This window comes from Melanaphis sacchari, unplaced genomic scaffold, assembly GCF_002803265.2.
Source record: "Melanaphis sacchari strain LSU unplaced genomic scaffold, SCAv2.0 Contig14_pilon_pilon, whole genome shotgun sequence".
Taxonomy (NCBI): domain Eukaryota; kingdom Metazoa; phylum Arthropoda; class Insecta; order Hemiptera; family Aphididae; genus Melanaphis; species Melanaphis sacchari.
Genome location: NW_020270656.1, coordinates 4418 through 17996, shown reverse-complemented (window position 1 = coordinate 17996; position 13579 = coordinate 4418). Strand labels below are relative to the sequence as shown.

The 13579-nt window shown below is 36.0% G+C and overlaps 3 protein-coding genes and 1 pseudogene across 3 annotated transcripts; all 4 read left to right on the top strand.

Moving 5' to 3' along the window:
- Positions 1–296: 296 nt before the first annotated feature.
- Positions 297–1478, top strand: LOC112591960 (tigger transposable element-derived protein 6-like). The gene has a single exon (XM_025335927.1). The coding sequence runs from the start codon at positions 297–299 to the stop codon at positions 1476–1478; it is 1182 nt and encodes a 393-aa protein (XP_025191712.1).
- Positions 1479–2195: 717 nt separating this feature from the next.
- On the top strand, positions 2196–2918 carry LOC112591959. The gene is made up of 3 exons (XM_025335926.1): positions 2196–2363; positions 2425–2447; positions 2618–2918. Exons 1-3 carry the CDS (start codon positions 2196–2198, stop codon positions 2916–2918), a joined length of 492 nt encoding a protein of 163 aa, XP_025191711.1.
- A 462-nt stretch (positions 2919–3380) lies between these two features.
- LOC112591958 lies at positions 3381–4205 on the top strand (annotated as a pseudogene).
- Positions 4206–11570: 7365 nt separating this feature from the next.
- LOC112591957 lies at positions 11571–13010 on the top strand. The gene has a single exon (XM_025335924.1). It carries the CDS (start codon positions 11571–11573, stop codon positions 13008–13010), a length of 1440 nt encoding a protein of 479 aa, XP_025191709.1.
- The last annotated feature ends 569 nt before the right edge of the window (positions 13011–13579 follow it).

Sequence of the window (13579 nt, the reverse complement as noted above, 5' to 3'; positions counted from 1 at the left end):
GTGTGGAAGAAAAATTAGATGTTCTTAAAAAATATGACGAGCTCCCGAAAATGAGCCAGCGACAAGCAGCATGTAAGTTAAACTTGTCTCAAAGTTTACTAGGTAGGATGCTGAAAAGTCGACAGGAAATCGAGGGAAATGCATTAGAAAATGTGAATTCAAACCGTAAAAGAAAAAGGGCCGGTAAAGAAGAAGTTGAAGAAGCTTTGAAACAATAGTTCATAAAAGTCAGAGAAAAAGACGCCCGAGTTACAGGACCACTGTTGCGACAAAAAGCCGAAGATCTCGCGAAAAAAATGGGTAAAGATGATTTTGTAGCAACAGAAGGTTGGTTTCACCGATGGAAGAAACGTGAAAACATTTCATTCGTTAAGCCACATGGAGAACAGAGAGAAGCAGATCAAGTAGCTACACGATCGTGGATTAATTCAGAATGGCCATCTCTTATCGCCAAATATCCTCCGTCTTGTGTGTTCAATGCGGATGAAACTGGGCTTTATTTCAGGGCATTACCTGAGCACACTTATGCGTTTAAAAATGAAAAAACTAGAGGAACTAAAACTAGTAAAGAACGTCTAACCATATTATGTTGTGCAAGTATGGATGGTGAAAAAAGAAAACTGCTCGCGATTGGTAAAAGTAAAAATCCTCGGTGTTTCAAGGGTGTTAAGAATCTACCGGTAGACTATACTGCAAACAGTAATGCATGGATGACAAAAGAAATTTTCACCGAATGGCTGACCAAGTGGGACAATGAACTTCGTCATGACGTTTTATTGCTAGTTGATAATTGCACGGCTCATGTGGTTACAGTGAAATTCAAACATATTAACCTCGTATTTTTACCCTCTAACACTACATCAATCATACAACCGTGTGATCAAGGGATTATACGCACTTTTAAAGCTTATTACAGAACAGGCATGAGAAAGAATGTGATCAGTGTGATTGATGCTAACCTGGAACAAGAATTATGTACCTTACGTGCTCATGAAATCGCCAAAAAAATAACTGTACTTGAAGGTTTGCATTTAGCCTACGAAGCGTGGAATATGGTCAGTAAAATCACAATACGTAATTGTTTCCGACACGGTGGTTTCATTCTCTGTCCAAAAGAAGTTGAAGCTGCTGTCGAAAGACCCACTGACCTATCAACTGAACTTTATAATGAATGGATAAATATTGACGAAGAAGTCCAAACTACCGAACTCGTTACCGACGAAGATATATGTGGGGAAATACAGTCAAAACGGTTTAAAGAGAATATGGTTGGTGATAGCGACGAAGAGGAACCTGATGAGAAACCACCATCAACTAAAGAAATGCTAGAAGCGCTTCAAATTTTATGTAGAGGGATTCAGCAAAGAGGCGATTTTGACGTATTCGAGAAACATAAATCTTATGAAGATATGATTATGAAGTTGGCCGAAGAAGCGAAAATCCAATCAACATTAGACGTATTCTTATCAAAAAATTAATTAATTTTATTAATTATGTATGTATGTATTTTATTTTATTTTATATAGCTAGATTTTTACATTTTTTATACCTTGAATTTCAATACATATTTTTAATTTTTAATTTTTTAAATTTAAGCATTCTTAAAATTTTTTTGAGTCATTCGCCTTATTGACTCATTCGGTTAATTGACTCAAATTGTCGGGTCCCAAAGTAAGTCCAATAAGCGGCGACTACTGTATTATTATTATTATATATGATTGATTTTTTTTAAACGCAACTTAAATGTATATTAAATTTATTTTATGATTTTTACTAGACCTGGGAGAGTTTACATGTATCCGTTAGGTAGTACAGGAATAAATCCGGGAAAGTTTACCATAGGGAGAGTTTACAATCGCCCTTATCTTATAGAAATAAGTGGGGACCCAGTTACACACACTAACGATATAAACGTAATAGCTAATCAAGTAGCCACACAGCTACTCTTAAACGGTAAACCAGGGGCAAAAATTAAAAGAGAAAAACTCATTAAAACCTTAGACACTGAGCAAAATAATTTCCAGCTTGACTTTACTCATGATGAACTAAATGAAAACCTGAAGGAGATGAAAAACGGAAAGGCACCTGAGTTGGACGAAATAATGACAGAATAAATAAAAGAATTCAGCATAAAAGCTAAACAATGGTTACTAACTTTTCTAAACTCATGCCGCGATAAGGTCTTAGTACCCAAAATGTGGAGAAAGGCAAAAGTAGTGGCACTGCCAAAACCAGGCAAAGATTACAAAAACCCAAAAAATTACAGACCGATATCTTTGCTATGTCATACCTTTAAATTGTATGAACGTATGATCATGAATCGTATCAAGTGTCAAGTCGAAAGAAAACTTATTCCTGAGCAAGTTTGTTTTAGGCCAGGCAAAAACTGTACAGGATAGGTATTAAACCTGTGCCAACATATAGAGGACGGCTACGAGAATAAAAAGGTAACAGGGGTGATTTTTGTAGACCTATCCGCAGCGTACGATACGATGGATCATTATCTTCTAATTAAAAAATTATACGAATGTACAGATGACTGTCACTTTGTCCGAATAATATCTTCTATGCTACACAATCGGCGTTTTACAATCACACTAATTAACAAATGGAGCAGATGGAGAAATCAGCGAAATGGATTATCCCAAGATAGCATACTAGCATCTATGTTATTCAACATAAACACCAATGATCAACCCATCATTATAGAAACAAAACATTTCTTATATGCAGACGATTTAGCCCTAGCAGCGCAGGACATTACCTTCGAAATAGTCGAACGTAAACTTACCAGATCACTTCAAGAATTAACAAATTATTACATAAAAGACCAACTAAGACTTAATCCAGATAAGACACAGATATGCAGCTTCCATCTCCGAAACCACGAGGCAAAAATAAAACTAAAAGTTGAATGACTTGGAAAACTATTGGGAAATACAGAACACCCAGTTTACCTAGGGGTCACACTGGACAGAACTCTTACGTTCAAAGAACAGTGTAAGAAAACTAAAATGAAAGTTGAAGCAAGAAACAATCTAATACGGAAACTAGAAGGTAGTAAGTGGGGCGCAACTCCAAACACGATCCGTACTTCTGGACTAGCACATTTTACATATTCCAAAATAATGGTGATACTACTGACATTTAAATACCTTGTTAAAAAATATGTTTTGCTTCAAATTAAATGAAATAAAGTATATTTGTATGACTTGGGGTAACTTTGATATATTTTATCATAGTGGCTCGCAAACCAAGAAGGAAATTAGGTAGTAGGCAATACAAAAATTATTCAATCGAATTTTTAAATGAAGCAATAATCAAAATTGCAAATAGTAATCTTTCCATACTTGCTGCAAGCAAATTATATAATATTTCTTATGGAACTTTACATAATAAGTATAATGGGAAACACATTAAAAAACCTGGAGCTCCAACAGTATTCAGTGATAAAGATGAAATGGCTTTTTTAACAGCAGCTATGACATGTGGACAATGGGGTTTTCCACTAACATTAATGGACCTTATGTTAGTATTAAATATTAAAACCTGATATATGTGTCATATATATTTATTTATTTACTAAAACTAAATACCTATTGACTTCAATAATTAAATATTTTAACAAGTTAATTGCAAAGTCATTTTTGGATTCAAAAGGTATTGTGGTTGAAAAGTTTTCAAACAACTTGCCAGGTAGAGATTGGGCACAAAGTTTGTTAAACCGACATAATAAATTGGTATGCCAACGTGTTGCAACCAATATTGCACGTAATCGTGCAGAAGTTTCTCCAGAAATAATTTCTGAATATTTTGAAAATTTACAAAAAGTGATTGAAAATGTTCCTGCTCAAAATATATACAATTATGATGAAAGTAACTTGCAAGATAACCCAGGGAAACTCAAAATGATTTTTCAACGAGGAACAAAATATCCAGAGCGCGTTCAGAACCATTCTAAATCCGCTACGTCCATTATGGTTTGTGGCTCAGCTGCTGGAGTACTTTTGCCACCATATATTATATTCAAAGCTAGTGAATTGTGGCAATCATGGACAGAAGGTGGACCAAAAGGCCAACCATGTTGTTCAGAACCCTGCTGTTCAAAAGGATCTCGTTTTAATCGTACAGCTCATGGTTGGATCGACGGAGTAACTTTTAAAGATTGGTTCATAACAAGTTTTTTGCCTCATGCAAAACGTTAAGGAGGGTAAAAAAATATTAATAGGAGACAACCTTTCTAGCCATATACAACCTGAAATTATTTATCTATGTGAACAAAATAATATTGATTTTGTCTGTCTTCCAAAAAATTCAACCCATCTTACACAACCCCTGGATGTTGGGTTTTTTAGACCTTTAAAGCAGGCATGGAGAAATTGTTTAAATGAATGGAAAAATCAAAATACCAGATTAAAGGCTATCTCAAAATCGTCATTTCCAACACTAGTATGCAAAGCTCTAAATACTATGGACAGTTTTAATGGTGGTGGTTCGATAACAAGAGATTTGCAATCTTCTTTTAAGGCTACTGGTATTTTTCCATTAAATAAACAATGTGTATTAGAAAAGTTACCGCAGCAAGACAATTCAGAATTAATAAATGACAAGGTAACTGATTATCTGAAAAGTCAGAGGTATTTTAACTCTGATGAAAATTCCAGAAAAAAAGAAAGAAACTAACAGTAGCTCCTGGAGCAAGCATAACATCAGTCACACTTGGTTTGGTCTCATCTGATGATGAAATAGAGTTGAATCACCAACTAATGACAGTAGATGATTCGGAATCAGACCATGAAGCTAATGATGAATCAATTCCAGAATACCAAGAACCAAGTACAAAAAATCTTAAAATTGGCACATTTATTTTAGTGAAAATCAAAATTGGTAAACGTTGTGCATCGACATATATGTATCTTGCTGTCATAAACAGTATTACTGACAATATTATTAAAGTAACAGGATTAAAATCCATGGATACATCCAAGCAAACATTTAAGCTTGTGAAATGCGATGTGTTTGATGTTTCTATAAAGAACATTCAAGCAGTTTTGAAGTTTCCAGTGATAGAAGGTACTGGAGATAGTATTAAATACAAATTTTCACATTCTGTTGATGTGAGAGAAGTCTAATACAGTAAAATATTAAGTCTGACAGAAACGACAAGACTGAAGAAGTATAAAATATTTTTAAGTTTTTAATTTTGTATTGTTATAATTGTCGCCGCATTCGGCTTTAATAATACTAATATTAAGATGCCTTTACGGCAGGAAGGCAGATCACCCAAATATTCTGCACTGCCAACCATAAATATAAGAATAAAAAAAAATAAGTAAGAAAGTTTCCAACTTAATTTCAAGGTAGTCAACAGTCTTATACTCTTTGTGTTTTTTCAATATTTATTCAATTTATTTTCTTATTTTGCATTGTTAAGAGAAGTTTATATAGATCCTTCACCATAGATTTCTCATCCCCCCTAATCCCGGCTTTGGCCAAAGTATATCAGACTTCCATTTACAAGTCAGATATAAGCAAAGTCTCAGCCTGCAAATCTAACTTAGCTCTATTCCCTAACCCTCCTGCTATATTTACTATCACCTACCAGGAATCAGGCATTACATATAAAATACCTATTATAGATGAATCAATAACCACCATCCGTGCAGCCCATAATAATAAAGGTGTAGTTGGACCCCCTCGGCTCAAGGAGCGAGAAGTATATTCTGAGGTATTTACATCTGGGTCTATACCGGCAAGCTTACAATCAGCTGCTACCCCACCCTTTTTTATGGCCCAACCCTCCAGGAAAGGCTTTTAGCATCAAGGAATAAAAAGAATTTACCAAAATCCCCACTTAAATTCGGCGAAGAAAGTATCACCAACATAGTGGATTTACAACAAACAGATTCCGAATCAAAATCACCTGAAACCCCAAGAATAATTATAATTATATAATAAAGAGTTAACCAGTTCAAAAAATCGTATAAAATCAGGCTTTGGACTTAGAGCTCTGAGAGTGGTATGAGTGCAATCCTGAGTGCATTTACTATCGTTCTGAAGTGTTTTTGTATACATCAAGTCCAAATAACGGCCTTCACAACAAATATGTGTCCGTATATAAGGTTTGAACCCTGGTTGACCACCCCGTAGACAGTATATATGCCAACCACACGGCGAGCGTTGTAGTAACAGCACAAATAAATTAGTATAGTTAAACTAAACCGTACGAATTTTTTGCGGGATAAAGATAGGTTAGCCCTGATATCCTGTAGTTCGGGGGGTACTGATATAACAAATAACTATATATTTAAGTTTATTATCATAAATTTATTGTAATCGATATATAATTATGATGAATTGGTGACTGTTGTTTATTCGGTTCGCAAGCTTGTACTGATTTTATAATTTTTGATATTATATTGATGATTAATATTATCGCCTTCAGTCACACCGTGTGTTAAAATATTGCTGCAGCCTTTCTTCATAATCCTTAATTTTCCTCTTTTGACACGCCAGTGGTCTACTTTTAATAATCTTTATCGGCGTAAATTTTCCGTTCGGAAATTGTGTTGTGAATGGTAATAAGGAATCTTCTTCATATTTATATTCGTACTTATCAAATCTTCCGAACGGAAATTTTATGAAAATATCATTTCCTTCTATTCTCGTAATGTATCCGGCCAAGTAGGGGTCTCCTTTTGTGAGCACGTTCACACCCTCTCCTACCACAAACGAAGGTTCTCGCCGTTTATCATTAGGCAACATATTATGGTCTATATTTTCGACTTGCAAAAAATTGTCTTGATCATCATTTATTTGTTCTTGAATGCATAAATTATCATCATGTACCCTTCGTCGTCTCCTTGGAGGTGACACTTCTGCACAATCCTCGCATATAGGACGGATTCGTGGATTATCAATAAACGTTTCTTTTGACGTGGGATGTGATGGCCAATTATACTTGTTGAAAACGCGGTCCATATCAGCAAGTGTTTGTTCGTCTGGTGTAAAGGCCTGCCCAAGAGTAGATAGATACCATCGCTCCCGTTTCATGTTGTAAGCATCAAAGTCATTTATCGTAAATTTGAAGGGCTTTAATTGTTGTTTTCCATCATCAGTATAAATTGCCTGAAACAAAATGTATGTGGCTTAAATAATACTATTTAAAAGTTAAATATTATTAAATGTTTTTGATATATACATTTACAAGGGGATGTGTGACTCGAATCCAACTGCTAACAAAATCACTTATAACCTGTGATTTTGGAGGAAAACCGAATAATATATCAAATATATCCCGTACAGTGTTGGCGAATCCTCTGTAATGAGAACGAAGATAATTTGCAAATCAATAGAAGTCGTCTGGAGATATATTTTGAATAGATTTGCCCAAGGTTTCTGAAATAAACTGTCGCATTACATATGATACTAAATATTTGAAATGCATTTATTACAAAATTTTGTGTTAATAGTGTTTTTCGCAGTAAATAATTTTGGTATTAATGTAATGTTAAATGAAAAATGTAAATAAACAAATAATAAATAATATTAAATCTCCATAGATACAGTATATTTTATTCAGTTCGTGTCTGACTCCCGACCGAGCAACACGTGTGTAGCCTTATCGCAACCGCATTTTTATCTTCCGATAGAAGTGTTCCTGTATTGCTCTACGATAAACTGGTAATATGATTTTAATAAGCGCGTCTAGATATCTCCCTAATTAGAATCATTATCGCTACATATTTGCGTTCATTCACAATAACCACCATTATGCCTACAACATCGGGCAATTTAAAATCTAACTCAAACAAACTTACTCTTAAGGAAAAGTTATTATCGTCCAAACATCCAACACCAATATCCTCACCCAAAACCGCCTCAACCCAAGACAACCTCATTACCAATGATACCAACATCATTCAACCCACTTCAAATAACCCAATAAACAACTCACAAGCCAAAAGTTTCGCTGAAACAACAGCCAACTCGCTCATACCAAAAATGAATCAAGCTATCGTTATGAATTCAATCGACGGAATTAAACAAATACAATACATAATTGCGCTCAGTAAAATTACTGACGCAACCAACATTATCTCAGCTTCACGTATTTCTAATAACAGGTTCTGCGTTTTCTTCAAAAACCAACAAATCACTAATGACATCATTAACAAGCACTCGGCCATATACATTGATAATATCGAGGTATCAATACGCAAGTTAATTAACCCGGCCAAGCGCATTATTTTATCGAATGTATATCCCGCTATTCCAAATAAATCTATATTCGAGGCGATAGAGACATATGGTATTAAAATAACATCTCCAATTACGGCGCTAAAAGCTGGATTCCAGCTTGACCAATTCGCTCACATCACAAGCTTCCGCAGACAACTATACATCAATCCTGAAGACTTCCCAAAACTTCCAGGATCGATCGTTATTTCCCTCGACAACACCTCATACCGCATATTCATTACCGACGACATCGTAACTTGTTTTTTATGCAAAAAACCTGGTCACGTATCATCCTCATGCAAGATGATATACACAACGCCCCCTCTGACAGAAAATATGGACACCTCAAATGAACAAACTTCCACTAATATCTCATCCCACCATACCGTCGTAAATACCAATAGAATAAATGCAACCTCTGAACTACCTCTAGAAATCACCAGCGAAATATACAATAAAAACAATGCTCAAACCACCCATGATGATAACTACGACGACATATCGGACACACAGCCACTCCAATCTACTTTTAAAAGGCCAGCTCCTGAATCCACATGCCCGTCAGCGCCACCCTCCCCCACTCAGATCAATGACAAAATTGAGGTTGACAATGATACACCTGATGCCAAAAATACTAATTCTAAAAAACAAACCACAAAAAAAATTAAAGTCAGATCAAGATCAAACTCCTCAACAAGAACCACTGAAATATTAGATAACCTTCTCGAGCCAGCAACAGCTATCCTGCAGAATAAAGACTCCCCCCTTAATCTAATCACTTTCAAACACATTCTAGAAAACTTCACGAACAAAAATTTAAATATACATGAACTATGCATTAGTGTTGGATCCAATGCTACTGAAGTCCTTGATACGGCCGAAAAAATATTTCCACTAATGGTGGAAAAAAAAATTAAAAACAAAATATCCAAACTAACTCAAATTCTATTCCAATCCATACCTCCCCCCGAAAAGCCAACTCCGCAGACTTCCAACCCGAATCAATCAAACCAATAAAACACTACTCAAAATCCATCCCCTCCTCCTTATCATAATGACCAATATCATACAATGGAATCTAGATGGCTTTTACAAACGAAGCACCGATCTGCAACGAATCCTTTCCAACTTACAACCCAGGGTTCTATGTCTCCAAGAGACCAATCTTAAAATGGGACAAACCGCACATGTTAAAGAATATACCAGCTATTGCAGGAACCGCGTAAACCCTATCAGAGCGAGTGACGGCGTTGCCATACTCGTTAAAAATAACATTGAAAACAGCCAAGTCAATCTCCAAACACATCTCGAAGCCATAGCAGTAACAATAAAACTCCAAATACAAATATGCGTATGCAATATATATCTTCCTGACAGCACAAACTTCAGCCTCCATGACCTTTCCCACATTATCTCTCAACTACCTAAACCCTTCTTATTAATCGGCGACTTTAACAGTCGGAATACACTATGGGGCTCCTCCTATACGGACAGTAGAGGAAAAACAATAGAGAAACTGCTTGAAGAACCAAACATAATACTCTTAAACAATGGCAGCCCTACTAGACATAACGCAGCTAACGGAAAATTATCAGCAATCGACCTATCTATAGCAAGCTCAAACATTGCCCCAAGTATCGAATGGAAGACCCTCCCTACCTATAATGGAAGCGACCACTGGCCAATACAGTTACAACTTTTTCACCAATCGTCAAAAACAGATCCCATAAATAAATGGAAACTCAAATCACCAAACTAGGAACTATTCTCCAGCCTTGTTGACCAGTACATCACAGAAAACCAATTAGAAGTTCCAATTGAACACATACTACCCATAAACCAAACCCACATTGATGAACTGATCAACAAATTATCAATGCTAATAATAAAGGCAGCTAATATAGCAATCGGAAAATCTAGTCGCCCCCTTAACAAAAGAACAGTACCATGGTGGAACGAAGACTGTAAAACCGCAATCACAAAATATAAAAAAGCTCTCAACCGCTTCAAAAAAACCCACTTACAAACAGATCACATACTACTTAAAAAATACAAAGCTGAATCCAGATACATCGCAAAAAAAAGTAAACTTGAATGCTGGCAGAAATATACATCTACAATCAATATCAGAACCCACCCATCAGCAGTCTGGAACAAAATTCGTGCACTCAAAGGATGTAAACACCAACTTATTCCTAACCATATGCACCTCAACCTAAATAATCTACATTCAACCTCCGAAATCGCCCATGCCTTTGCTGAGACATTCCAATCAAACAATAGCAATGCAAATTACGAGGAGAACTTCCTAATTTTCAAAAACGAAACTGAAAATAACATCACATTTAACACCTATTCTCAACCTGACAATGCGGAATACAATCACCCATTCAATATAAAAGAACTCTACCTCGCACTTCACAAATGTAACAGCAAAAGTACTGGTCCCGACGATATTCCTTTCATCTTCTTGAAAAACTTATCGGATAATGCTATCAACACTCTCCTCGCAATTTACAACTTAATCTGGAACAATGGAATTTTCCCCAACCAATGGAGACAGGCACACGTAATCCCTATACTAAAACCAGATAAAGATAAATTCAATATACTTAGCTACCGTCCAATTTCGCTTATCAGTACCCTAAGTAAATTACTCGAAAAAATGATAAACAAGCGCTTAGTGTGGTTTCTCGAAACGAATAAAAAACTCATAAAACAACAATGTGGCTTCCGCAAAAACCATTCAACCCACGATGTCTTAGCTACACTCCACACAGATATAACTGAATCAATAATTAAAAATCAACACCTTATATTAATTGCCCTAGATATAGAAAAGGCCTATGACATGGTATGGAGAAAAAAAGTACTATCCTCCCTCCAAAAATGGAATATCACAGGAAATATGCTAACCTTTATTCACAATTTCCTTCGAGATCGAAAAATTCAGATAAAACTAGGCAATACACTTTCTGAATATCTAGATATTGAGAACGGACTACCGCAAGGATCGTCAATAAGTGTCACACTGTTCCTCGCTGCCATCAATGACATATTTAATAACATTAAGCCTCCCATAAAATACACACTATTCGCCGACGATTGCAACATATATTGCAGAGGAGCCAATATCAAAACCACTGTAGCACTTCTCCAAAATGCACTAAAAGCCCTATCTGACTGGTCCTCTATCACAGGCTTCAAGTTCTCACCAGCCAAAACTCATGGCATAATTTTCAATAACAAAAAAAAAAAATGAAACAATCCATCATGTATACCTAAACAACACAAAAATTGAATACACTGAAAGCATCCGTATACTCGGGATGATATTTGACAACAAATTGACATGGGTCCCCCACCTCAAAAATCTAAAAAATGAATGCAAGAAGAGAATGAAAGTCATCAAAACGCTGTCCCACCACACATGGGGTTCCGAAAAAAACACTCTTATCACCATATACAAATCACTTATCTTATCCAAAATTGACTATGGCTCTTTAATTTACAACTCAGCCAATCACAACATCTTACGTACAATTGACCCAGTTCACAATGAAGGAATAAGACTTTCAATAGGAGCTTTCTGCACTAGCCCTGTTTCCAGCATTCTTTGCATCGCAGGCGAACCACCTCTCCAGATCCGAAGAAACAAAGAAATTCTAAAATACGTGGCAAAAAAAAAAAACCTTGAATACCACATGGCATCTCAAATATTCACTTCCTCTCCTAGCCTCAGAACTCCAATGAAATATGAAAAAATCAGTGACACACACACCAAACTGTGTAACAATTCAAAATGCCTCATTAACACTGACACCTTCTTTCCTTTTACGTCAACTCCCTACTGGCAATGGTCCCCTAAAATAAATACGCAGCTTCTCCATCTCAATAAAGACAGCACCGCTCACACAACTATAATAGCAAACTTCAATGACATTTTACACACCGAATTTCAAGATTTCAATCATATTTATACCGATGCCTCCAAAACATCTATCGGAGTAGGGTTCGCTTACTTTACAAGCCAATCCTCAAAACGATTTAAGCTCCTTCCTGAAGCCAGCATATTCACAGCAGAAACCCAAGCTATCAAAGAAGCCATAATATTCGGAGAGTCGTCATTATCAAATAAAATCTTAATAATCAGCGACTCCCTAAGCGCCCTTCTAGCAATTGAATCACCGAACCCCTCTAATGAGATAATCTGTCAAATACATAACATCATCACATCGACCTATAAAGTAATTGAATTCATGTGGGTTCCCTCACATACGGGCATTCCTGGAAACGAAAAAGTAGACATACTAGCAAATGAGGCAATCACCTCGTCCTCATCCTCAACCATTACCACCCTCCCATACCAAGACGTCAAAAGATGTATTAATATACATACTTCCAATATGTGGCAAACATCCTGGGACGAAATACCAATCACTAATAAACTTAAATCGATTAAAAAGAAAATCACTAAATGGCACACTCAGCCTAATGCTTCCAGACGATCCGAAATCATCAATACCAGAACAAGAATCGGCCATACCAATCTCACCCACATTCACATCATAAAACAAGAAGAACAACCTCTCTGTAGTCAATGTAACGAACCGCTCTCAATCAAACATATAGTCTTAGACTGCCCGCTATACGTCAACGCAAGAAACATCCTCAACAAACCATCAACGATGGAGGAAGCTCTAGGAGAACACAACACGCACCTGATACATACCTTCTTCAAATCCATCGGCATTGACACAAAAATTTAATACAAAGATTAATTTAGAATTTAGAATTCTGTAATTTAGTTATTAATTTTCTTATTTGTATATTCTCTAACCAATGATAATGTAACCACATCCACAGGCTAATGACCTAGCTGTTGAAGCCTTTAATACTAATAAAAAAAAAAAAAAGTATATTTTATTCTTGTACTATCGTTATAATATTCATATATCAGTAGAATTTTAGGTTTATCAATTATCGTGTACACAGCGTTGCTATCGTCACACACCGTACCGATTTCCCCCCTCGACCAAAGGCTGCAATCTCTATTTTACCGTCTATTTTAGGATTGCGTTTGGAAATTTTCGTTGTCGCCGCCGCACCGTACCTCTACCACCCGCCTGACAATTAGCATCATGAGCGGGCACTGGCCTTACTAGTTAATACGTTATTACAATTCATTTTTCCTACGACCATCGAGCCATTTACTATTCTAGAAGCAGTAAAAGCCATCACACACCAAGGTAATATAAATCATTCAAAAATATTCGCATCTTTTTTCTATATTGCATACTATCAAGTACAAATCTCGTCCGTACTAATTTTAATTAAT

What these genes read in the sequence shown, in the direction of transcription:
- LOC112591960 (XM_025335927.1), top strand. Translation starts at nt 297, where the DNA reads ATGGGTAAAGATGATTTTGTAGCAACAGAAGGTTGGTTTCACCGATGG.
- LOC112591959 (XM_025335926.1), top strand. Translation starts at nt 2,196, where the DNA reads ATGTGGAGAAAGGCAAAAGTAGTGGCACTGCCAAAACCAGGCAAAGAT. An exon ending in GAAAACTTATTCCTGAGCAA is followed by an intron (nt 2,364 to 2,424) that starts GTTTGTTTTAGG and finishes GCCAACATATAG; the next exon opens with AGGACGGCTACGAGAATAAA. An exon ending in ACGGCTACGAGAATAAAAAG is followed by an intron (nt 2,448 to 2,617) that starts GTAACAGGGGTG and finishes CAAATGGAGCAG; the next exon opens with ATGGAGAAATCAGCGAAATG.
- LOC112591957 (XM_025335924.1), top strand. Translation starts at nt 11,571, where the DNA reads ATGATATTTGACAACAAATTGACATGGGTCCCCCACCTCAAAAATCTA.